Source organism: Nesoenas mayeri, assembly GCF_963082525.1.
Source record: "Nesoenas mayeri genome assembly, chromosome: 24".
Taxonomy (NCBI): domain Eukaryota; kingdom Metazoa; phylum Chordata; class Aves; order Columbiformes; family Columbidae; genus Nesoenas; species Nesoenas mayeri.
Window position 1 is genome coordinate 6,174,414 of NC_137546.1, and position 26,568 is coordinate 6,200,981.

The 26,568-nt window shown below is 59.1% G+C and overlaps 2 protein-coding genes across 2 annotated transcripts; one reads left to right on the forward strand and one right to left on the reverse strand.

Moving 5' to 3' along the window:
- Positions 1–2,846: 2,846 nt before the first annotated feature.
- Positions 2,847–13,402, forward strand: ALPL (alkaline phosphatase, biomineralization associated; the record flags this gene model as incomplete). Its single annotated transcript, XM_080358786.1, has 11 exons — positions 2,847–3,067; positions 3,178–3,297; positions 4,488–4,603; positions 5,179–5,353; positions 5,439–5,614; positions 7,336–7,479; positions 7,604–7,673; positions 8,778–8,912; positions 9,682–9,873; positions 10,657–10,776; positions 13,149–13,402. The coding sequence occupies exons 1-11, from the start codon at positions 3,007–3,009 to the stop codon at positions 13,400–13,402; spliced, it is 1,563 nt and encodes a 520-aa protein (XP_080214912.1). The 5' UTR covers positions 2,847–3,006.
- Positions 13,403–15,380: 1,978 nt separating this feature from the next.
- On the reverse strand, positions 15,381–25,767 carry RAP1GAP (RAP1 GTPase activating protein; the record flags this gene model as incomplete). Its single annotated transcript, XM_080358787.1, is given in 25 exon segments — positions 15,381–15,436; positions 15,439–15,485; positions 15,487–15,615; positions 15,617–15,653; positions 15,656–15,742; positions 15,745–15,773; positions 15,775–15,856; positions 15,859–16,129; positions 16,206–16,296; positions 17,685–17,759; positions 17,841–17,950; positions 18,030–18,098; positions 18,709–18,846; positions 20,582–20,668; positions 20,744–20,815; positions 20,899–21,054; positions 22,164–22,293; positions 22,369–22,469; positions 22,542–22,625; positions 22,703–22,756; positions 22,838–22,916; positions 22,995–23,089; positions 25,307–25,492; positions 25,584–25,622; positions 25,729–25,767. Coding segments are annotated over 25 exon segments (2,343 nt in total).
- Between the last annotated feature and the right edge of the window lie 801 nt (positions 25,768–26,568).

The window sequence follows — 26,568 nt, forward strand, 5'->3', positions numbered from 1 at the left end:
AGCCCGCGGTCGTGCAAACGTGCAAGCGTGCAGTTGTGCGAGCCCGCGCTTGTGCGAGCAAAGCGGGTTTGTCGGCAGCCAAGCGCGCAGTCGTGCAAGGGGGCACACGTGTGATTTTACAAGCACGCACACGGGTGACTGTGCAAGCGTGCAAATGCACAATCGTGTGCAAGCATGAAATCGTGCACGCACACAAGCACACGATCGTGCAAAGCGTGCAGGCACCCAACCGTGCAAGCCTGCAATTTTGCAAGCATGCAATTGTGCTGGCTTGTGAGCACGCCAGCGTGTAATTGTGCATGCTTGTAAGTGCGCAACCGTGCAATTGTTCATGCTCGTAAGTGTGCAAGCGTGCAACTGTGCATGCTTGTAAGTGTGCAAGCGTGCTCCTCTGACTGCACCCTCGCCTCCCGGGTGTTACGAGCCCCCCGCAGGGGTTTGGGGTCCAGCCTGTGCACGCTGTGCGTTGCAGCGAGCTTCCCGGATCGCAGCGTTCCCTGGAGGGGCTAATGAGCTTTTCAATGAGCTTTTCATCACCGCCACCCACCCCCAGCTCCTGTGGGGTGAGAGGGATGAGGGGGGACACGGTGGCACCCCCCCGGTCCCCCGTGCCGCTGGCGGGCTGAGCACCGACACACTCGTGTCATGCGTGGGGCTGCAAAGGGCTCGGCCGGGAAAGCCCTGGGGGGGGATGCAAAGAGGGGTCGGAGGAGTTTGGGGAGTGCAGGAGCCGTGTCCCTCCCCGTCGTGTCGGGGCGGTGTGGGGGCACCCTTGGTGGCACCCCCAAGTTTTCAGGGAGTGGATTTTTGGGCTTCCACCGCCACCTTCTGGGAAGCCACCCACGGCTCCACGGTCCCCGCGATGGGGAAACTGAGGCAGAGGAGGGCACCCTTGCGACGAAGCCTTATTTACTGTAGGACCTACAGTAAAGCCCATTGAGGCCGGGCGCGCTCGTGGGCTGCAGCAGGAGCCTGCGTGGGGAAACTGAGGCAGGGACCCCCCCCCCCTCTTCTCCATCACCCTCATCCCAAACACACTCCCGAGTCGCCGGTTTGGGTAAAAATAATGCAAAACCCGGTAAAACACACACACACACATACACACACATACACACCTCAGCAGGGGTGCACCCTCGTGCGAAGGGCGGGAGATGCTCAGCACCCACAGCCAGATTCCGTTGCACCCCAGTCCTCCCAGTCCTCCCAGTAAGACCCGGCAGAGGGCACCAGTAAGCCCAGTTTGGTGCTTTTGCTCCCCCTCGGCCCCCCCGCCCCGCGCTGTTCGCGGGGGAGGGTGGAGGAAGGGGAGGAGGAGGAGGAGGTGAAGGCCGGTGCGGGGGGATTTAAGGGCTCGCTGCCCCCCGGCCCGGCCTCCTCCCGCCGCCCAGCAGGGACGTGGGTGTCGGGACCCAAGTTCGCGCCGGTACGTGTGTCCCCCCCCGCGCCGGTAAGGACCCCCGGGGCCACCGCTGCCACCGCCGGGGAGCGGGGGGACCCTGGGGAGAGACGGGGGGGAGCGAGGGGTGCGATGGGTTCACGAGAGTGCAATGGGGACACGGGGTTGTGATGGGGACACGGGTGCGATGGGGACATGGGCATGTGGTGGAGGCACCAACGTGCAACAGGGACACGGGGGTGCGATGGGGACATGGATGTGCAACAGGGACACGGGGGTGCAATGGGGAAGTGGATGTGCGGCAGGGACACGGGGGTGTGATGGAGACATGGGCATGTGGTGGGGACACGGGTGTGCAACAGGGACATGGGGGTGTGATGGGAACACAAGTGTGCAACAAGGACATAAATGTGTGATGGGGATACTGGGCTGTGATGGGAACGTGTGTGCAACAGGGACATGTGTGTGCAACAGGGACATGTGTGTGCAACAAGGACAAGGGGGTGCAATGGGGGCATGAGGGTGTAATGGGAATGTGGGTGTGCAATGGGGACAAGGGGCTGCAATGGGGACATGGGGGTGTGATGGGGACACAGGGGTGCAATGGAGACATGGGCATGTGGTGGAGACATGGATGTGCAACAGGGACACGGGGGTGTGATGGGGACGTGGATGTGCAACAGGGACATGGGGATGTGATGGATACATGAGCATGTGGTGGGGACACCGGGGTGCGATGGGGCCATGGACATGAGGTGGGGACATGGCTGTGCAACAGGGACATGAGGGTGTGATGGGAACATGTGTGTGCAACAGGAACAAGGAGGTGCAATGGGGTCATGAGGATGTGATGGGAATGTTGGTGTGCAATGGGGACACGGGGCTGCAGTGGGGACATGGGGGTGTAAAGGGGACATGGGTGTGCAACAGGGACAGGGGTGTGCAACGGGGACATGTCCAACGGGGACATGGAGGTGCAGTGGGGACACTAACAAGCGGTGGGGACATGGACATGTGGTGGGGACATGGGTGTGTGATGGGATGGGACACAGACATGCAACAGGGACATGGGAATGAGATGGAGGCGCACATGATGGGGACACAGGCATGCAGTGGGGACATGGGGATGGGAGGGGGACACGGGGATGGGAGGGGGACACATGGGTGTGCAAAGAGGGACACAGGCATGCCATGGGGACATGGCCAAGTGATGGGGACGTGGCCAAATGATGGGGACACAGCCACATGACAGGGACCCCGATGTGCAATGGGGACCCAGCTGTGATGGGGACATGGCCATGCAATGGGGACAGGGAGCCACGATGGGGACCCAGCCATGTGACAGAGACCCCCTTGTGCCACACACACATGGAGGACATGCCACCGTCCCCAGCCCTGCGTTGATGCCAGCGAGGTGGCACCTCATGGCACTGGCGAGAGGGAGCTGGCACGTCCCCAGGGGTCACACTGGTGGCCGCGCAGGGAGGGGACATTGCCCTCCCATCCTCGCTTGGCCGAGCCTGGGGGCGAAGGTCTCGGTGGGGAAACTGAGGCACGTGGTGGGTGCCCCCCCGCAGCTCTCTCCCATCCAGCACCTGCACAGCACCGGGATGAAGGCTCTTCTCCTCCTCCTCCTCCTCGCCCCGCTCTGCACGCCATCCCTGATCCCCGGTACGTGAGGTTTGGGGGCGGGGGGGGCTGCACCCCAAAAGTGGGTGCTGTACCCCAAAAGTGGGTGCTGTTGGGTGCTATGGAGCCCTGTTTTTTCTCCGCACCCCCAGAGAGGGAGAAGGACCCCGAGTTCTGGCGGCGGCAGGCGCAGCAGACGCTGCGGGAGGCCCTGCGGCTCCAGCGCCTCAACCAGAACGTGGCCAAGAACCTCATCCTGTTCCTGGGCGACGGTGAGAGGGGCAGGGGGGCTGCGGGGAAGTGGGTGCTGTGGGTGCTGCGATAAACTGCCTTTGCAATAAACTGGGTGCTGCAGTAAACTGGGCTTGCCATAAGTTGGGTGCTGCCATAAATTGGGTTTGCAACAAGGTGGGTGCTGCAATAAATTCGATTTGCAAAACATTGGGTGCTGCAGTAAATTTGGTGCCACCATAAACTGGGTTTGCAATAAAGTGGGTGCTGCGCTAAAGTGGGTGCTGCAATAAGTTGGGTGCACAATAAACTGGGTGCTGTGATAACTGGGCTTGCAAAAAAGTGGGTGCTGCAATGAATTGGGTGCTGTAGCAAACTCAGTTGGCGATGAATTGGGTTTGCTCTAAGTTGGGTGCAGGCATCAATTTGGTTTGCAATAAATTGGATGCTATGATACATTGAGTTTGCAACAAGTTTGGTGCTGGGATAAAGTGGGTGCTGGGATAAATTAGGTTTGCAATAAACTGGGTGCTGGGCTATATTTGGGGTTGCAATAAACTGGGTGCTGCGATTAACAGAGTTTGCAATAAGTTGGGTGCTGGGACAAATCAGGTTTGCAACAAACTAGGTGCTGGGGTATATTTGGGGTTGCAATAAACCACATGCTGGGATATATTGGGGTTGCAATAAATTGGGTGCTGGGGTATATTTGGGGTTGCAATAAACTGGGTGCTGCGATTAACAGAGTTTGCAGTAAGTTGGGTGCTGGGGTATATTGGGGTTGCAATAAACTGGGTGCTGGGGTATATTTGGGGTTGCAATAAACCACATGCTGGGATATATTGGGGTTGCAATAAAGCGCATGCTGGGATGCATTGGGCTTGCAATAAATTGGGTGCTGGGGTATATTTGGGGTTGCAATAAACTGGGTGCTGCGATTAACAGAGTTTGCAATAAACTGGGTGCTGGGGTATATTGGGGTTGCAATAAACTGGGTACTGGAGTGTATTTGGGTTGCAATAAATTGGGTGCTGGGATATATTGGGGTTGCAATAAACTGGGTGCTGGGGTATATTGGGGTTGCAATAAATTGGGTAATGCGATTAACAGAGTTGGCAGTAAGTTGGGTGCTGGGATAAATCCAGTTTGCAATGAATGGGATGCCGGGTGTTTCGGGCCCCGTGTGCCGCGCTGTCCCATCCGCGGCGGGTGGGTGACGGTTCCCCGGCAGGGATGGGCGTCTCCACCGTCACGGCCGCCCGCATCCTCAAGGGGCAGCTGCAGAACCGCAAGGGCGAGGAGAGTCTCCTGGAGATGGAAAAGTTCCCCTACGTCGCCTTGGCCAAGGTGAGACCCCCCGGGGACACCCCCGACACCCACCGCAAGGTCAGGATGGGCGGCATGGAGCAGGAGCCGAAATTAGGTCACGGGCGGGCGAAGGAGCTGGCGCGGGCGCTGTTGGCCGTGCCAAGGTCGGGCTCGTGGGAACAGAGAGGGGGTGGGGGGGCCGTGGGAAGCCGCAGGACTTCCCCGCTTCTCCTGGGGTCATTTTTCAGAACAAAAGGCTTTCTTTTCGGTTATGAAATTGGAAGTTCTGACTGCTCCCCGCCAGCTCCCGTTGCCCCGCGGGGGATGCTGGTGGTGGCGGCTTCACTCGCTCCCTGCTGAAAAATGGGCTGGAAAAGGGCTAAAAGCATCAAAATGCAGCGAGGGGATGACACGCGACCACATTGGGGGGGGGAAGGGGCAGAATGGGGGGGACAACGGGCAAAAAATGGGGGGGGGGCACAAGTGGGGTGTGGCCAAACAGTGTGGGGAGAGGGATCTGTGGGGTGGTGATGGATGTGGTGGTGATGGATATGGTGGTGGTGATGATGATGATGGTGGTTGGTGATGATGATGACTCGTTTATCTCCCCCAAGACCTACAACACCAACGCGCAGGTCCCTGACAGCGCGGGCACGGCCACTGCCTACCTGTGCGGCGTCAAAGCCAACGAGGGGACCGTGGGCGTCAGCGCCGCCGTCACCCGCGACCGCTGCAACACCACCAAGGGCCAGGAGGTGACGTCCATCCTGCGCTGGGCCAAGGACAGCGGTGAGGGGCTGCTGGGTGCTGGTGGGGGGTAAAGCGGTGGGGTTTAGGGGGGTTCCCAGCACCGTCACTTGAATTTGTGGTGCAGGCAAGGCGGTGGGCATTGTCACCACCACGCGGGTGACCCACGCGACGCCCAGCGCTGCCTACGCCCACTCGGCCAACCGCGACTGGTACTCGGATGGAGAGATGCCCCCGGACGCGCTGGAGGGCGGCTGCAAGGACATCGCCCGGCAGCTGGTGGAGAACATCCCCGACATCGAGGTACGAGGGGGACAGGGCCACCAGGGACGAGGACAGGGCCATGGGTAGATACATAGGACTAGGAGCACCCATGGGTGAAGGGCTGAGACCACTGGTGGGTGAAGAACCAGAACCCCAGGAGATATTGGGCTGGAACTACCCATGGATGAAAGGCCAGAACTCCTGGAGATGTTGGGCTGAGACCACCAGTGGCTACAGAGCCAGAACCCCAGGAGATGTTGGGCTGGAACCACCCATACCCATGGGTGCAGGGCCAGGACAGTGATTGGGGACAAGGCTGAGACCACCCATGGGTGCAGAGCCAGGATTGTGGGGATATGGGACCAGGACCAGAACCCCCAGCAGATACAGGAGCACCCATGGGTGCAGAGCCAGAACCCCCAGCAGATACAAGACCAGGAGCACCCATGGGTGCAGAGCCAGAACTCCCAGCAGATATGGACCAGGAGCACCCATGGGTGCAGAGCCAGAACCTCCAGCAGATACAAGACCAGGAGCACCCATGGGTACAGAGCCAGAACCCCCAGCAGATACAAGACCAGGAGCACCCATGGGTGCAGAGCCAGAACCTCCAGCAGATATGGACCAGGAGCACCCATGGGTGCAGAGCCAAAACCCCCAGCAGATATGGACCAGGAGCACCCATGGGTGCAGAGCCAGAACCTCCAGCAGATACAAGACCAGGAGCACCCATGGGTGCAGAGCCAGAACCCCCAGCAGATATGGACCAGGAGCACCCATGGGTGCAGAGCCAGAACCTCCAGCAGATACAAGACCAGGAGCACCCATGGGTGCAGAGCCAAAACCCCCAGCAGATATGGACCAGGAGCACCCATGGGTTCTGTTGGGTGGACATGGGACCAGAAGCACCCACAGACCCACCAAGACCCAGCAGCCGCAGGGCTGGGCCCATGATCACATACAGAACCAGATCCCCAAATGTCACTTCACCCCCTCCACAGCAGCCCCCGCCTTTCTCATACTTCCCATACCCAAAACCCTCCATTTTCCCCCCAAATTCTGCCCCTCGCTGCGGATTTACGCAGAAATTCAGCCCTGTAAATAAATCCTCTTCTGGCCTTCAAAATAGCCCCAAAGCAAAACATCTCAGCCTGTTATTTAGCTCTTCAATAGCCTCTTCTGCTGGGGTTTTTTTTCTCTTTAATATAATTTTAACTCTATCCCAGGCTGGAAATAATTATATAGTGGGGGAAAAGACAATTTTCTTCTTTTTTTTTTTCTTTTTCTGCTTAATAATTTTGGCGGCGGTGTTTCGCTGCTTTATAATTCATCTCCTGCGTAAAAAAAATCTCTGCTTGGTTATAAATAACAGAGGCCAAATAAACCGGGCTCCAAAGCAAACAGCGAGAGCCGCGGGATGGGGCTCCGTCCCGGCGGGTTCACGCGGGGACCCCGATGCGGAGCATCCCTCCCACAGGGATGCCAAAAAATAAATATATATCTGTAAAAAAATCTTATAAAGAGCCAAATTCGCTGCTGGAAATGGTTATTTTTTGCCTTGGGTTTTAATGAATAGGAAGAGATTTGGGGTTATTTCGAGCGAGGTGAAATTCCTTGGGTGTTTTGCGCCACGTCGAGGTTTTCCTGGACATCCTGCTCCGTTTTCCCCTCTGTTAAACCTGAATTGGGGAAGCGGGGGGTAAAAATAATTACAAATAATTGTAAAAATGCCTTTTTTTCTCCTTTCCCTGCTTTTTCAGGTGATTTTGGGCGGTGGGCGGAAATACATGTTCCCCAAAAACGCCAGCGATGTGGAGTATCCCCATGAGGACAAGCACCGGGGCACCCGGCTGGACCGCAGGGACCTCGTCCAGGCGTGGCACGACGCCAAACCCCCCGGCAAGGTGACAGGGACACGTTTTGGGGGGGTACACCCCACTGTAACCTTGAGAAGCCATTCCTGAAGGGGGCGATATTTTGGGGAGGGGGGTAAAGGGGATGGGGAGGTGACAACCCGCCTGTCCGCAGGTCGCCAAGTACGTGTGGCACCGGCGGGACCTGCTGGCGCTCAACCTCAGCCGTGTTGACTTCCTCCTGGGTGAGTCCTGGCACCCAAGGGTGCCCCTGGCTTCACATGGGTGCTGTGGGTGCCCCTGGGGTGCTGGGGCAGCTGGAGGGGCTCGATACCCCCTGAGGATGCTGGTACCCCCCCATTATACTGGTATCCATGCTGGGGATGCTGGTACCTCAAAGATACTGGTGCCCACCCTTGGGATACTGGTACCCCCCCAAATTGACTGGTACCCACCCTGAGGATGCTGGTACCCCCAAATTGACTGGTACCCTACCCTGGAGATACTGGTACCCCCCCAAATTGACTGGTACCCACCCTGAGGATGCTGGTACCCCCAAATTGACTGGTACCCTACCCTGGAGATACTGGTACCCCCCTAAATTGACTGGTACCCACCCTGAGGATGCTGGTACCCCCAAATTGACTGGTACCCTACCCTGGAGATACTGGTACCCCCCCAAATTGACTGGTACCCACTCTGAGGATGCTGGTACCCCCCAAATTGACTGGTACCCTACTCTGGGGATACTGGTACCCCCCCAAATTGACTGGTACCCCCCCAAATTGACTGGTACCCACCTTGGGGATGCATGTACCTCCAAGAGATGCTGTTACTGCGCCCCCGCCAAGGATGCTGGTACCCCAAAGGGATGCTGGTACTCACCAAAGGATGCTGCTACATCCCTCCAAGGAATGCTGGTACCCTAAAAAGATGCTGGTACCCCCCTACCAGGGGATCCTGGGTCCCCCCTGGGGATGCTGATACCCCAAAGAGATGCTGTTAAACCCCCAAGGATGCTGCTGCCTCCGAGGGATGTTGGCACCCTGTCCTTAGGATACTGGTACCCCAAAAGGACACTGGTGGCTTTTACATCCCCAGGGATGCTGCTACTCCCCCCCAGCCCGGGATGCTGGTACCTCCAATGGATGCTGGTACCCCCCACGGATAAGGAGGGGCTGGGAGCACCCCCTGGATTCTGCCTGATCACCCCAGATCCAGTGGAGGTTCAAACCCTTGAACCAGCACAAGAAGCACGAGATGCTGGATTTGCACCCCCCATTTCTTTTTTTGTGGGGAAAAGCTGTCCCCAGCAGTGTCGCTGTCCTCAGCAATGTCACTGTCCCCAGGTCTCTTCGAGCCGGGTGACATGGTGTACGAGCTGGACAGGAATAACGAGACGGACCCGTCCCTCACCGAGATGGTGGCTGTGGCCATCAGGATGCTCCAGAAAAATCCCCGCGGGTTTTTCCTCCTGGTTGAAGGTGGGGAGGGCAGAGAAAGAGAGGGAAGGGGTATGGGGTGCAAAGGGAGAATAGGGAGGGTGATGGAAGGTGTAAAGGGGGTGATGGGGCATGCAAAGGGGGGTAAAGAGGGTGATGGGGGGATAAAGAGGGGCTGCAAAGGGGGAAAGAGGAGGGGAATGCAAAAAGGAGGAGGATAAAAGGAGTAGGGGATGCAAGAAGGGAGATAAAGAGGGTGATGAGGGTGTGAAAAGGGGATAAAGGAGGTGATGAGGTGCAAAAGGGGGTGGTGGGAAGGACAAAAACAAAGGCATGAAGGAGGTGATGGTGGAAAAAGGAGATAAAGGAGGTGATGGAGTGCAAATGGGGGGGATAAAGGAGGCGATGGGGAGGTACAAAAGAAGATAAAGGGGGTGATGGGGATGCAAAGGGAGGGTAAAGCGGGCTGTGCGGGTACAAAGAAAAGGGGGATAAAGGGAGTGATATGGGATGCAAAAAAGGGATAAAGGGATGATGTGGGTTGCAAAAAAGGGGGTGATGTGGGTGCCAAAGGGAGGGAATAAAGGATGTGATGGGGTACAAGAAGAGGGGTTGATGGGCATGCAAAAAGAGGGGGGAGGGGGGTGATGGGGGAGTTGCAAAAAAAGGATAAAGGGAGTGATGAAGGATGGAAAAAAAGGGGATAAAAGGGAGCGATGGGGGTGCATGTGGGAATACTGGGGACACCGAGGGGGTGCTGGGGACACCAGGGGAGTGCTGGGGGGCGATGCTGAGCGGTGCTGGTGCGCAGGGGGCCGCATCGACCACGGGCACCACGAGGGGAAGGCGAAGCAGGCGCTGCACGAGGCGGTGGAGCTGGACCGGGCCATCGGGCTGGCCACCCGTGTCACCTCCCCGCAGGACACGCTCAGTGTTGTCACCGCCGACCACTCGCACGTCTTCACCTTCGGTGGCTACACCCCCCGCGGGAACCCCATCTTTGGTGAGTCCTGTGCAGGGGACACCTCGGGGATACCCTGGGGACACCTCAGGGTCATCTCAGAACACCTGGGTACACCCTGGGGATAACCTGGGACACCTTGGGGACAGCCTGGGACACCTCGGGGACATCTCAAGACACCCAGGGACACCTCAGGGACACCACTGGACACCTGGGGACACCTCAGGGACATCCCAGGAACATTTCAGGGTCATCTCAGGACACCCAGGGATACCCCTGGGGACACCTTGGGGACACCCCTGGGACACCTCAGCGACATGCTGGGGACACTCAGGGACATCTCAGAGTCATCTCAGGACACCCCTGGGGACACCTCAGTGACACCTCAGCGACATGCTGGGGACACTCAGGGACATCTCAGAGTCATCTCAGGACACCCCTGGGGACACCTCAGTGACACCACAGGGATGTGCTGGGGACACCCTGGGACACTCAGGGACATCTCAGGGCACCCAGGGATACCCCTGGAGACACCCTGGGACACCTCAGTGACACGACAGGGACATACCCCTGGGGACACCCCTGGGACACCTCAGCGACATGCAGGGGACACCCCAGGACACTCAGGGACATCTCAGGGTCATCTCGGGACACCTAGGGACACCCCTGGGGACACCTCAGTGACACCACAGGGATGTGCTGGGGACACTCGGAGTCATCTCAGGGCACCCAGGGACACCCCTGGGGACACCTCAGCAACAGCTCAGCGACATGCTGGAGACACCCCGGGACACTCAGGGACACCCCGGGATGTCCCCGTGCCAGGTCTGGCTCCCATGCAGAGCGACGTTGACCGCAAGCCCTTCACCTCCATCCTCTACGGCAACGGCCCCGGGTACAAAATCGTGGCGGGCGAGCGCGAGAACGTCTCTGCCGTGGATTTCGGTGAGTGGGGCTTTGGGGCAAACCCCCTACATGGAAAACCCGGCCGGTTCAAAATGCATCCTCGTCCGCCTTTCAAATGGACCCTTCTTGTTGTTTTGCCTTTTCAAAATGTATTTCTTTTTCCTCACCTTTTAAAACTCATCCTGCTTTTTCTCCTTTTTAAAACTTATCCCTTTCTCTTTTTTCTTTTTAAAATTTCTCTTTTTTATTTTTTCCCTTTTCAAAATTTTCTCCTTTTTTTATTTCAAATTTTCCTCCTTTTTTCCCCTTTTTCAAAATTTTCCCCTTTTTCAAAATTTTCCCCTTTTTAAAAATTTGCCCCTTTTTTCCCCCTTTTTTCCTTTCAAAATTTTCTCCTTTTTTTTTCTTTTACAATTTTCTCTTTTTTTCTTTCAAAATTTCTCCTTTTTTAAATTTTCCCTTTTCAAATTTTCTCATTTTTTCCCCTTTTAAAATTTCTCCTTTTTTTTTTTTTCAAAATTTTCTCCTATTTTTTCCTTTCCAAATTTTCTTCCTTTTAAAATTTCCCCCTTTTTTTCCTTTTACAATTTTCTCCATTTTTCCTTTTAAAATTTTCCCCTTTTTTATTTTTCCTTTTCAAATTTTCTCCTTTTATTTTCCCTTTAAAATTTTCTCCTTTTTATTTTCCTTTTAAAATTTTTCCTTGTTATTTTCCTTTTAAAATTCCTCCTTTTTATTTTCCCTTTAAAATTCCTCCTTATTTCTAACCCTAATTTCTGACCCTTATTTCTAACCCTTATTTCTAATCCTAACCCCAATTTCTAACCCTAATTTCTGACCCTAATTTCTGGCCCTGATTTCTGACCCTGACCCTGATTTCTGACCCTTATTTCTAACCCCAATTTCTAATCCTTATTTCTAATCCTAACCCCAATTTCTGACCCTTATTTCTAACCCTAACCCTAATTTCTGACCCTGATTTCTGACCCTGACCCTGATTTCTGACCCTGACCGTGATTTCTGACCCTTATTTCTAACCCTAACCCTTATTTCTGACCCTTATTTCTAACCCTAACCCTTATTTCTGACCCTTATTTCTAACCCTAACCCCAATTTCTAACCCTTATTTCTAACCCTTATTTCTGACCCTAACCCCAATTTCTGACCCTTATTTCTAACCCCAATTTCTAACCCTTATTTCTGACCCTGACCCCAATTTCTGACCCTTATTTCTAACCCTAACCCTTATTTCTGACCCTTATTTCTGACCCTAACCCCAATTTCTAACCCTTATTTCTGACCCTAACCCCAATTTCTAACCCTTATTTCTAACCCTTATTTCTGACCCTAACCCAAATTTCTGACCCTTATTTCTAACCCTAACCCTTATTTCTAACCCTAACCCTTATTTCTAACCCTTATTTCTGACCCTAACCCCAATTTCTAACCCTTATTTCTAACCCTTATTTCTGACCCTTATTTCTAACCCTAACCCCAATTTCTAACCCTTATTTCTAACCCTTATTTCTGACCCTTATTTCTAACCCTAACCCCAATTTCTAACCCTTATTTCTAACCCTTATTTCTGACCCTAACCCCAATTTCTAACCCTTATTTCTGACCCTAACCCCAATTTCTAACCCTTATTTCTAACCCTTATTTCTGACCCTTATTTCTAACCCTAACCCAAATTTCTGACCCTTATTTCTAACCCTAACCCTTATTTCTAACCCTAACCCTTATTTCTGACCCTTATTTCTGACCCTAACCCCAATTTCTAACCCTTATTTCTAACCCTTATTTCTGACCCTAACCCCAATTTCTGACCCTTATTTCTAACCCTAACCCCAATTTCTAACCCTTATTTCTAACCCCAATTTCTAACCCTTATTTCTAATCCTAACCCCAATTTCTAACCCTTATTTCTGACCCTTATTTCTGACCCTAACCCCAATTTCTGACCCTTATTTCTAACCCTAACCCTTATTTCTCACCCTTATTTCTAACCCTAACCCCAATTTCTAACTCCAATTTCTAAGCCCAATTTCTAACCCTTATTTCTAACCCCAATTTCTAACCCTAACTCCAATTTCTAACCCTTATTTCTAACTCCAATTTCTAACTCTTATTTCTAACCCTGACCCCAATTTCTAACCCTAATTTCTGACCCTTATTTCTGACCCTGACCCTAATTTCTGACCCTTATTTCTAACCCTAACCCCAATTTCTAACCCTTATTTCTGACCCTGACCCTAATTTCTAACCCTTATTTCTAACCCTTATTTCTGACTCTGACCCTAATTTCTAACCCTTATTTCTGACCCTAACCCCAATTTCTGACCCTGATTTCTGACCCTGACCCTTATTTCTGACCCTAACCCCAATCTCTAACCCTAACCGCTCTCCCCCAGCCCACGCGGACTACCAGGCGCAGTCAGCGGTGCCGCTGCGGCAGGAGACGCACGGCGGGGAGGACGTGGCGGTGTTCGCGCGGGGGCCCATGGCGCACCTGCTGCACGGCGTCCACGAGCAGAACTACATCCCGCACGCCATGGCGTACGCCGCCTGCATCGGCGCCAACCGCGCGCACTGCAACGCCGCCGCGCGCCCCGCCGCGCCCGCGCTGCTGCCGCCCTTCCTCCTCCTCCTCCTCCTCCTCCGCTAGAGCCGGGCGCCCTTCATCCCCCCCCCGTTTTGTGGGTGGCAGCGCCCAGAAAAAGGAGGAACAACAACCAAAAGACTCAGCGGAGCAAAAAAGCCGCCGGTGGTTTGGTTCTGGGAGCTGCCTCTGTAAATACACGTTTCTCCCCCTATAATTAGCGGCGTTCCCGCCCCAACCCCAACCCCCTGTGGGATTTGGGGGGGGACAACCGAACCCCCGCTTGGAGCCAAAGGCCGCGGGGCCGGAGCCCAAAAACGCGGCCGCCATCCCTGTGCTGAGAACTGACCGGGGTGCTCAGCTCGTCACACCCAGAACAACACGGAGATGGGCAAGAAATTAACTCACTGGGTTAATTTGTCCCCAAAAGTTGTTAATTATTTTGTTTTTAGCCTCCTGGGTGATTCGTTTTGCTTGGAAAGGCTTTGGTTTGAGGCATTTTGGTGGCTGGGGGGGGTCCAGGGCTATGGGGAGGGGGGATTTAAAGGGTGGTACACGCTCGGGCATGCCGCTTCGTTAGGGCTGTAATTATGGGAATTACAGGGTGGGGTAATTAGGAGTGGGGTAATTAGGGGAGGGGGCTTTTGCAGCTGGCAAGGTGCTGGGGGGTGGGAATTGAGGCCTGGGGAAGGGCTATGGGTGTGCAAATGGTGCCTTGCGTGTGCAAATGTCACCATGCACGTGCAAATGTCACCATGTGCATGCAAATGGTGCTTTGGCTGTGCAAATGTGACCATGCACGTGCAAATGTCACCGTGCACGTGCAAATGGTGCCTTGGGTGTGCAAATGTCACCATGCACGTGCAAATGGTGCCTTGGCTGTGCAAATGTCACCATGCACGTGCAAATGTCACTGCACATGCAAATGGTGCCTTGGACATGCAAATGTCACTGTGCAGATAGTGCCTTGGGATGTGCAAATGGTGCTTTGAGTGTGCAAATGTCACTTGTACATGTGGAAGCGGTGCCTTGCGTGTGCAAGCGTCACCGTGCACGTGCAAACAGTGTCTTGGGTGTGCAGTTGTCACCGTGCAGGTGCAAATCATGCCCTGGGCGTGCAAATGGTGCCTCGTGTGTGCAAATGTCACTGTGTGCATGTAAATGGTGCCTTAAGTGTGCAAATGTCCCTGTGCATGTGCAAATGGTGCCTTTGGTGTGCAAAGGGTGTGCTGTGCATGCACGAACAGTGTCTCGGGTGTGCAAACGGCACCGTGCGCATCTAAGTGGTGCTTTGGGCGTGCAAATGTCACCGTGCAAACAGCGCCTTGCGCGTGCAGGTGTCACCGCTCACGTGCAAACAGACCCTTCCCTGTGCAAACTGCACACCCTGCACTTACACCCCCCAAAATCCCACCAGGCCCCTCCAAACCCCCCCCTTTTTATTTATTTCCCAGCTTTATAAATAAATCTCTGCTCTGGTTTCTTATTAACTCCGGGGCAGGCGGGGGACGCGTGTGACACCCCCACTTTGCTCGGCGCCCTTTGCACCCGCGGTGGCTTCGCCGGTGTCCCCAACCACGTCCCAACCCCTGGCGCTTCCCAGAAAGCGGGCGGCACCGAGCTAAGTTTAACCACTCCCGGGGTGCTCGGTGGTTTTTGGGGGTTCGGGGCGGGGGGAACCACATTTCTTGGCCGGGGATTTGGCGTCAAGCCGGTGGCCACCAGGGCTGGTGGCCAAATGCCGCTCCCGACACCGCGGTGGCCACCAGAGCTGAAAAGGTTCTTCTTTTGGGGGCTCGCCACATTTTGGGGAACCCGCAGCACCCAAAAATAGGGGAAAAAATCAAAGCAAGGCTTTGCTCAGCAGCGAAAAACACCAAATCTGGGTAAATAACCTCAAAAATCGGGGGGGTTGAAAACCACGCAGAGCATCTGGCCTGGCTGATGTTTAGGGTTTTGGGGACCCCCCTGCCCAGATATGTGTGACCCCCCTTCCAGCATCTCCCAGCTGTAACGATAAATAAACCTTTATTTTATACAGGACTCACAGGAAACACAAACACGGGTTGGGGGGGGCTTGAAAAAATAATCCCCCCCCCAAAATTCCAGCATCCGACCCATTCCGGAGCTTTTTTCCCTTAAAATAAAAGGGGGGGGACAGGGGGAGCCCCACGTTGGGTTTGCCCCGGATTTGAACCCCCTTTTCTTGGGGGAGAATGTTTGAGTTGGACACACTCTTCATTTTGGTGGCCCCCCACCATGTGGCATTGGGGTCACAGTGAAAGGGGGGGGGCCATGTGGTCCATCACCCCCCCAGGGGTATTTGGGGTGATGGAGATTGTCTGGAGGGGGGGACGCCCCAATTGTTTTTTGGGGGGGGGATATCCCCCAAATGCTGCACCGGGACGATGGCTTCGGCTCCTGGCACGGGGGTGGCACGTGGTGGGGGGGGAAGCGGTGACACCCCCCCGGGATGGGGGGTGACTATGACCCCTGTGCAAAGGGACATCAGTGGGTGCCCCCCATGTGGGTGTCCCCATTTTGGGGTGCGGGGGGGGTACACAGCCTCACCGGGTTCTGGGGGGGCCGATCCAGCTGGATTTTGATCTCAGGGGGGTCCGGGGGATGGCAGCCTGGGGGGAAAAGGGGGGGGTGAGCACCCCAATTGGGGTCCCCACACCCTGCCGTGACCTGCCACGCAGTGACGCTACCTGGGAGGGGACCAGGGGGGTCATCCGGCCAGGGGGTGTTGGCGAAGGCGTCGCGGTGGCTCCCCGAGGGCGAGCGGCTCTCCTGGGGGTGCAGGGGGCGGGTCAGGGGGTGCTGCCCCCCCTCCAAGCCCCCATTTCACCCCCCCGGCTCCCCGTACCCGTCCCGGCTCCCCGGGCTCCTCGGCGCTGCCGAAGCTGCTGGCGCTGGAGGACGAGCGGGAGAAATTCGGTGGCTCCGGTTTCTCGGCCCTGCCAGGGGACGGTCCCCAGAGGAGGGGACAGGCTGGCACCGCGCCCTGCGGCCACCGCCATGGCCCGCCGCGACGCCGCGCTGTCCCGTGTCAGCACGGCCCTGTCCCCAGCTCCATGTCACACCGTTCCCAGGATGTCACATCCCTGTGTCACCATCCTGTCCCTGGCATGTCCCATCCCTGTGGCACTCTGTCCCCATGCCATCCCATCCCTGGGACGTCCCATCCTCATGACACCCTGTCCCCATGCCCTGGGATGTGCCATCCCCATGTCACCCTGTCCCCATGCCATCCCCTCCCTGTGATGTCCCATCCCCATGCCATCCCATCCCCATGTCCCTTGTCACCACACCAACCTGTCCCCATGCCACCCTGCGCCCAGACCACCCAAGTGCCACCCCACTGCATCCCCCCACTACCCTGTCCCCGTGACATACAGTCCCTGTGCTGTTAGGTTGCTGGTGATCCTGTCCCTGTGCCACCCATCCCAGTGCCACCCTGTGCCACCCCATACATGTGCTGCTCCATCCTCATGCCCTCCAAGTCCCTGCATCACCCCAGTGTCACCCTGTCCCAGTCCCACACCACCCCTGTGTCACCCCATTTGGGTGCCACCTCACCTCAGTGTCACTCTGTCCCCATGCCACCCTGGCCTCATTGCATCCATGTCCCACTTTGTCCTTGTGCCACCCCATCCCAGTGCCCTTCGTTCCCCGGGTCCCCCCCGGGCATCCCTGTGCCACGCTGTCCCAGTGCCACCCCATCCCCTTGCTGCTCCATTGCAGGGCCTTCTGGTCCCCATGTCACCCTGTCCCAGTGCCACCCCATCCTGGTGTCACCTTGGCCCATTGCATGCCTATATCACCCTGTGCCCTCCAGTTTTTTTGTCACCCCCACATCACCCATCCCAGTGCCCTCCATTCCCTGTGTCACCCCCATGTGACCCCATCCCTGTACCACCTTGTCCTGGTGCCACCCCATCCCCTTGCTGCTCTTTCCCAGTGCCCTCCGGTCCCCATGTCATCTCACCCTTGTGCTGTACCATCCCAGTGTCAACCCATTCCAGTGTCACCCTGGCCCATTGCATCCCTATGCCACACTATCCCTATGCCACCCCTTCCCTGTGTCACCCCTTCCCTGTGTCACCCCATGCCAGTGCCCTCCATTCCCTGTGTCATACCTGTGTCACCCTATCCCAGTGCCACCCCTTCCCTATGTCACGCCATCCCTGTGTCACCCATCCCAGCGCCCTCCATTTCCCGCGTCACCTCCATGTCACCCCATCTCTATGCCATCCTTTCCCTGTGTCACCCCTTCCCTGTGTCACCCCCTCCCAGTGCCCTCCATTCCCGGTGTCCCCCCAGTGTCCCATGGCGGGTGCGGGACCTGTCGGGGTGTCGGCGGCTCTCGGGGGAGCTGTGTGTGGAGCAGGCGCCCTCGGGGGTGGCGGCGGAGCCGTCCCTGCGGGAGGCGGCGGGCGCCGGGGTGACACCGGGAGGGGACAGCGGGCCGTGCCAGCCCCCGCCCGGTCCCGGCGCTCACCTGCCGGCCGGCGCCTCCTGGATGCTCTCGATCCCGATGGCGCTGGAGCGGCGGGAGCCGAGCGGGCCGGGCCGCCGCCGCGACGGGCTCTTCCCGGGCACCAGCAGCGCCTGCGGGACGCCGTTAACCGGGGAGCGGGGCGGGGAGCACCCGCAGGGTCATCGGGGGGGTCCGTTCCGGGGTACCCACCTCTTCCACCGAGCCCAGCCCGATGGCGCTGCCGCGGCGTCCCCGCCGGCTCCCGGGCACCAGCAGCGACTGGGGGCGGCACCGCGTCACCGGGTCACGGGCCCGGGGGGCACCGCGTCACCGGGGGGCACCGCGTCACCGGGGGGCACGGGGAGGGGCGGCACGGCGGGGTGGGAGGGGCTTGCGCGGAGGGGCGTGTCCAGGTGAGCCCGGGAAGGGGGCGGGGCTTGCATTGACGAGGCGCTACCTGGGGGTGTGGCTTGGGGAAGAGGCGTGGCTAACGCTTTATAGGGGCGTGGTTTGTACGCCCTGGTCTCTGGATGGGGCGTGGCTTTGCGCCAGCAGGGGCGTGGCCTCACGGGAGTGGGCGTGTCCTCAGCCAGGCAAGCTGGCTGGGCGGTGGGCGTGGCCAACCCGCTGGGGGCGTGTCCAGAGGGCACTCACACCGTCGGGGGGTCCGGCGGCGTTGGCGGCGGCGGCGTTGGCGGCATTTGAGGGGGGCGTTGTGGGAGCCCGGCGGGGTCCCAGCCCCACGGCCTCCAGAGAGGGGCTGCGCCCCCGCAGCGCCCGCTGCAAGGCCCCCCCGCGCCCCCATCAGCAGCGCCCGGGCCCACCGGGTCCCTCCCCGCCCCGCCGTTTCGGTGGCAGGAGGAGCAGGGACTCCCCCGCCGTGCCCCACCTTGAAGGACTCGAAGAAGCCCGGGGCGGCGGCGCCGTTGTCGGGGCGCTCGTCGTCGGGGCCCAGCCCCAGCATGGCCTGGCTGCGGGCCTGCAGCTCCTCGTGCAGCGTCTCCAGCAGCGCCGCCCGCGTCCGCTCCTGCGGGACCCCGCGGGACCCCCCTCAGCCCCGCCCGCGCGGCCGGGGACCCGCGGCACCTGCCTCCCCCCCGCGCTCAGCCCACGCAGCCCCCACAGTGTGCACAGCACCCCGTGGGCACAGCACGCGCACCACAGCACCCACAGCAGGCATCCACCCCCCCTGCACAGCACACCCCGCAGCACCCACGTGCACAGCACCCACATTCACAGCACCCACATTCACAGCATCCACAGCAGGCATCCACCCCCCCTCACAGCACACCCCGCAGCACCCACGTGCACAGCACCCACATTCACAGCACCCACATTCACAGCACCCACAGCAGGCATCCACCCCCCCTCACAGCACACCCCGCAGCACCCACGTGCACAGAACGCACACCACAGCACCCACAGCAGGCATCCACTCCTCCTGCACAGCACACCCCACAGCACCAACGTTCACAGCACCCACAGCAGGCATGACCCCCCCCCCCATACACATCACCCTGTGTACACTGCACCCACACCCATATCACCCCTGCAGGCACAGCACCCATGTGCACAGCACCCAAATCGCACACAGCACCCACGTGCACAGCAGGCATGGCACCCTGCCATACACAGCACCCAGTGTACGCAGCACCCACATGTACAGCACGCACACCACAGCACCCACAGTGGGCATGACCCCCCCATACACAGGACACCCCCACAGCACCCACGTGCACAGCACCTGGTGTTCATGGCACCCACGTGCACAGCACCCACACCCACATCACCCCTGCAGGCACAGCACCCATATCTCACACAGCACCTGCTGTACATGGCACCCACGTGCACAGCAGGCGTGGCCCCCCCGCCATGCACAGCACCCACACGCACAGCACCCTTGCAGGCACAGCACCCACGTGCGTGGCATCCAGCTGGCATGCAGCACCCACATGTGTGCCACTGCTGCGGGCACGCCTCCCCCGCCCTGGGCACAGCACCCATGTTATGCACAGCACCCAGTGGATGTTGCACCCACACACAGAAGGTACTGCACCCAGTGGATGTTGCACTCACACACAGCAGGCACTGCACCCAGTATACACAGCACCCACGTGCACACCCCCCACATCGTGCACAGAACCCCCATGCACAGCAGCACCCATTGCATGTAGCACCCCCAGTGGAGGTGGCACCACATGCATTGCACACAGCACCCAGATGCACGGCGCTGCATGTCCAGCACCCGTGGCATGTGTGGCACCCACAGCACCCACATCACAGCACCCACAGCACCCACAGCATCCCTGCAGTCACATCACCCACATCACAGCACCCACAGCACCCCTGCAGTCACATCACCCACACCCACAGCACCCACAGCATGCACAAGCCCTATTGCATATGCAGCACCCATGGCATGTGCCACTCCACGTGCACAGCACCCATGTTGTGCCCAGCACTCATGGCATGCACAGCATTGTTGCAGACACAGCACCCACACCCACAGCATCCCTGCAGGCACAGCACCCACATCCACAGCACCCACAGCACAGCACCCACAGCACAGCTGCAGACACAGCACCCACATCCACAGCACCCACAGTGCGCCCAGCACCCACATGCCCCATGACATGCACAGCCCCACTGCAGGCGCAGCACCTGCATCCACAGCACCCACACACCCCTTGCCATGCCCAGCCCCACTGCAGACCCCCAAACCACCCAGCACCCCCATGCTCAGCACCCACATTGGCACCCACCTCCAGCTTGGCGAACTTCTCAGCCTTGTAGCAGGCGTACTCAGCGTTGATGAGCTTGGTCAGCAGGAACTCCTGGAACTCGGGGCCCTGTGGGGCGAGGGGCAACCCTGGGTGGGTGCCACCCCGGGGAACCCCCCCCAGGCAGCACCCATGGGTGCTCACCTTCCTGAAGACGGCGGGGTCGGGCAGCGGCGGGCCGAAGAAGGGCACGTCGTCACGGGCGGTGACGGAGACCTGCGGCGGGTGGGCAGGACGGGGGGTGACAGGGCACCCCGCAGCACCCCTGAGGATGGGGAAACTGAGGCAGGGGGTGGTACCTTGTAGAGGGTCCCTTGGGTGCCGCCCTGCTCCAGCTGCACCACCACGAAGGCGTGCAGGAAGTTGGAGGCGATCATGTCGGGGACGAAGGGGGTGTTCTCGTCCTGGAACACCACGGCCACGATGTCGTTGCCGATGTGACGCTTCCGCTGCAGCTGCGGGGACACGGGGGACATGGGGAGGTCACGCCAGGGGGGCAAAGGGGGTGATAGTCCCTATACCCCAGAGGTGAACCCAGCGCCCAGGGGTGCCCCTGAAGGTTTTGTGTCCCATAGACACCCCTCAGCACCCAAGGGTGCCCTGACAAGCCTCTGCCACCCATAGACACCCCCTCACACCCATGGGTGCTCTGCTGGACCCCTGCACCCCATAGACACCTCCTAGCACCCAAGGGTGCCCTGACAGCCCCCTGCCTCCCATAGACACCCCCCTGCACCCAAGGGTGCTCTGTGGGCCCTCTGCACCCTGTAGACACCCCCCAGAACCCAAAGGTCCTATGTGGGCCCTCTGCACCCTATAGACACCCCCCAGCACCCAAGGGTGCTCTGTGGGCCCTCTGCACCCCATAGACACCCCCCAGCACCCAAGGGTGCTCTGTGGGCCCACTGCACCCCATAGACACCCCCCAGCACCCAAGGGTGTTCTGTGGGTGCTCTGCACCCCATAGACACTCCCCCAGCACCCATGGGGTGTGCCGCTAGCCCTTGTGCCCCTCCCCCCCCAGCACCCATGGGTGCTTCTGGAGCTTTTGCATCCTATAGACAACCCCCCAACACCCAGGGGTGCCCCTGAAGGTTTTGCATCCCATACACATCCCCCAGCACCCATAAGGTGTAGTGTTAGCCCTTGTGTCACACAGATGCCCCCCCCCAGCACCCAGAGGTGCCCAAGGATCCCCTGCACCCATAGACACCAGCCAGCACCCATGGGTGCCCCTGCACCCCATTGACACCCCCCAAGCACCCAGAGGTGCCCAAGGATCCCCTGCACCCTATAGACACCAGCCAGCACCCATGGGTGCTCCTGCACCCCGTTGACACCCCCTAAGCTCCTAGAGGTGTCCAAGGATCTCTTGCACCCCATAGACACCAGCCAGCACCCATGGGTGCCCCTGCACCCCACTGACAGCCCCCAAGCACCCAGAGGTGCCCAAGGATTCCCTGCACCCCATAGATGCCCCCAGCACCTACAGGTAACCCAGGTCCCCCTATACCCCCTCCCCCAAGCACCCATGTGTCCCCCTAGCACCCATGGGTGCCCCCACCTGCTGGGCGTCCCCCTCGGTGTAGGGCAGCTTGGTGGAGACGTGGAACATGATCTCCTTGTCGCGGAAGTGACAATAAACCGACTCGCTGCCCGTCTGCCCGTGGGTCACGTCCAGCCCCCCCCGGAACCTGCGTGGGGTGGGGGGACAGGCACCCTGAGCCTGGGTCCCATGGGTGCCCCCCACCCAGCCCCCCGTCACGCACCCCTTGAAGTCCCGCAGCTGCACCCGCTGGCCCAGAACGTCGAGGAACTCGGCGAAGGCCGGGCTCTCCTCCGTGGTGCCGAAAAGCTCCTCCTCGGAGGTCTGCAGGGTGACGGGGGTGTCAGCACCCACCCGGGACCCCCCACCCTCACCCCCACCCACCCTGCCCCGTACCTGCCCCAGTTTTTGGTAGATGACCCCAAATTTGAAGTGGTTGCTGAGCACGTGCTCATCAAAGGCGAGGATGAGGCGGGACGCCTGTAGGGCGGGGAGGGGGCGTGCGGTGGGTGGGGGGCACCCCGGGGTGCTCCCCCACCCATGGGTGCCCCCCTCACCTTGGGGTAGAGCACGGGGTAGAAGCGATCCACGTTGATGTCCTCGCACACCAGCTGCGGGAAGGATGGGAGATGCAATGGGTGGCTCGGGGTTGGGGGGGCACCCATGGGTGCTGCCGGAGGTGTCGCACCCACCTTGGCCATCTGCACCACGTTGGGGAACTCGGCCAGGCAGGAGATGGGCACCACGTCGTGCAGGGTGCGGGCGCGGGTGCTGCGGGGCGAGGTGGGGGTCAGGGTGGCCCCCCGATGCCCGGTCAGCACCCATGGGTGCCCCCAGCACCCTGCTCACCGCAGCAGCAGGTGGAGCTGCTCCTGCTCGTCGTACTTGAGGGAGAACACGAGGTGACCCAGCACCGGGTCCAGCGAGTAGTAGTTGAAGTGCTCCTGCGGGAGGGGCCGGCACTCGCCACCGCGTGATGGGTGCTCACGCGGGCAGTACCCATGCCATGGGGCATCCATGGCCGTGAGCACCCATCCCCATAGAGTACCCATGGCCATGAACACTCATGCCCATAACACCCATGGCCATGAGCACCCATCCCCATAGAGTACCCATGACCATGAGCACCCACATCCATGAACACCCATCCCCATGGAGCACCCATGCCCATGAACACCGGTCCCCATGGAGCACTCATCCCCATGGAGCACCCATGCCATTGGGCACCCATGGCCATGAACACCCATCCCAATAGAGTATCCATGGCCATGAACACCTGTGCCCATAACACCTATGGTCATGAGCACCCATCCCCATAGAGTACCCATAGCCATGAGCACCCACATCTATGAACACCCATCCCCATGGAGCACCCATGCCTATGAACACCCGTCCCCGTGGAGCACTCATCCCCATGGAGCACCCATGCCATCGGGCACCCATGCCCATGAACACCCATCCCCATAGAGTACCCATGCCCATGAGCACCAACATCCATGAACGCCCATCCCCATAGAGTACCCATGGCCATGAACACCCATGCCCATAACACCCATGGCCATGAACACCCATCCCCATCGAGTACCCATAGCCGTGAGCACCAACATCCATGAACACCCATCCCCATGGAGCACCCATGCCCATGAACACCTGTCCCCATGGAGCACTCATCCCCATGGAGCACCCATGCCATCGGGCACCCATGGCCATGAACACCCATCCCCATAGAGTACCCATGGCCATGAACACCCATGCCATGAACACCCATCCCCATGCAGCACCCATCTTACAGACACTTGTAGATTCCCAGTGCCCATGGACACCCACGTCTACAAGCAACCATACCATAGGGCACCCATGTCCATGAGCACCCACACCCACAGATACCACCACCTATGTAGCACCTACACTGACTGGCACCCATGCAATGAGCCACCTATGGCCCTGAGCACCCATGTGCATGTGCACCCATGATACGGGGCACCCAGGTCCCTGAGCACCCATACTCATAGATACTCACACCCATGTTCATGAGCACCCATTTGCATGACCACCTATGTCCATGAGCACCCACGCCCATGGGCCACCCATCTTACAGACACTTGTAGGTTGCCATGCCCATGGACACCCATGTCTATAAGCATCCACGCCATGGGGCACCCAGGTCCCTGAGCACCCATACCCATGTGGCTTCCACACCCATAGATACTCACACCCACCTGCATGAGCACCCATATAGGACCACCCATGCTGTATGGCACCCAGGTCCATGTGCACTCAAACCCATTGGGCTCCCATGCCCATAGATAACTACACCCATGAGTCACCCACGGCTGTGAGCACCCATGCTGCACAGCACCCCAGTCCACCAGCACCTGCAGCCATAAGGCTTCCATGCCCATAGATACCCACACCTACCCCCATGAGCACCCTTACCATGAGCACCCATGCCATGGAGCACCCAGGTCCATGAGCACTCATGCCCATAAATACCAATGTCCATGAGCACCCCTACCCATGAGCACCCATGCCATGGGGCACCCATGTCCATAGATACCTACACCTATGAGTCACCCATATCCATGAGCATCCGTGCCATGGGGCACCCATGTCCGTAGATACCTACACCTATGAGTCACCCATATCCATGAGCACCCATGCCATGGGGCACTCATGTCCGTAGATACCTACACCTACGAGTCACCCATATCCATGAGCACCCATGCCATGGGGCACCCATGTCCGTAGATACCTACACCTATGAGTCATCCATATCCATGAGCACCCATGCCATGGAGCACCCATGTCCATAGATACCTACACCTATGAGTCACCCATATCCATGAGCACCCATGCCATGGGGCAACCATGTCCGTAGATACCTACACCTATGAGTCACCCATATCCATGAGCACCCATGCCATGGGGCACCCATGTCCATAGATACCTACACCTACGAATCACCCATATCCATGAGCACCCATGCTGTAGGGTACCTATGATCACCCATTGACACCCACACCCACCCCAGTGAGCACCCATACACACAACCACCCATTCCACGGGGCACCCACATCCATGAGGACCTGTTTATGGGGTCTCCATGCCCACCCATGCCCATGGGGAACCCACCCACGCCTGCAGCACCCATGGGACCTCACCTTGCCCAAGAAGTGCTTGCGGTAGATCTTGGCCGTGTGGTTGCCCTCCAGCTTTGCCCGGGTGCTGGGTGCCGGGGTTTGGGGGGACTCGGGGGTCCCGCTCAGCTGGTGGTTGGTGCCCTCAATCCAGTAACCCCCAAACTGCGGCAGGAGGATGAGGGGGAACGGCCCCTCCCGGCCCAGCACCTGCACCCACAACCCGGGTGGGTGCTCGGCCCACCCACCCATCAACCCCTCACCCGCCCAGCACCCATCTCTGGGGGAGCGGGTGCTCTACCTCGTGCACGCTGGGGTAGGGGATGTAGTCCTCCTCCGTCTGCAAGACAACGTGGTGGGGGAGGCCATGGTAGCACCCATGGGTGCTGGGGGAGGGTGAAGGCCATGCTAGCACCCATGGGTGCCCCCACCCCAGCGACGCCTACCTTGAGCGGTGGGGGGACGGCGTGGCGCTGCTGGGCCATCCTGCTGCCTGTGGGACACGGGGCCGTGGGTGCCCGTCCCCACGCCTTGTCACCGGCACCTTTGGGTGGGGGGCACCCATGGGGCTTACCTCAGGGAGGGGTGGCCGAGGGGGCGGTGCTGTCGGTTGGGGACACGTCTAGGTGGCGCGGGGGGGCCCTGGGGGGCCCATGGTGGTTCCTGGGGGAGAGGGGAGCTCCCCACAGCTCGGCCAGCGGCGTTACCCCTGAAGCCTACTGATGGCACCGAGCCAAGCGCCGCCGTGCCGGCTGCAGGGAGCCGGCGGCCCAGGACCGGCGGGTGTCGGGTCACTCCATGGGGGGTCCCCGGCTGCTCAGACCCCCCCAAACTCATCGCACCCCTCACCCCCCCAACCCGAAGGGCGCCCTCTGCCGGCGGGAGGCGGCGCCGCGCGGGGCAGCACCACGGACAGCGCCGGGCGGGACGGGACACGGGACACGGGACACGGGGACACGGGGACACCGGCCCTGTGCAAACACACCCGTGGTGGAAAAGGGTCCCACCCGCCCCGTGCAAACACACCCCGGGCGCGCGCGACCCTTGTGCAAGCGCGAACCCTCGTGCAAACGCGCCCCGTCCCTCTGCAAACACGAAGGGGTGCAGGTGTGTCCCTGCAGGTGTGACCCTGGTGCAGGTGTGACCCTGGTGCAGGTGTGACCCTGGTGCAGGTGTGACCCGTCCCCGTGCAAAAGCGGCGCTGGTGCAAAACGCACCCGCGGTGCACACGCGCCCCGTTCCCGTGCAAACACGACTGCGTGCAAATGCGACAATGTCACACGACC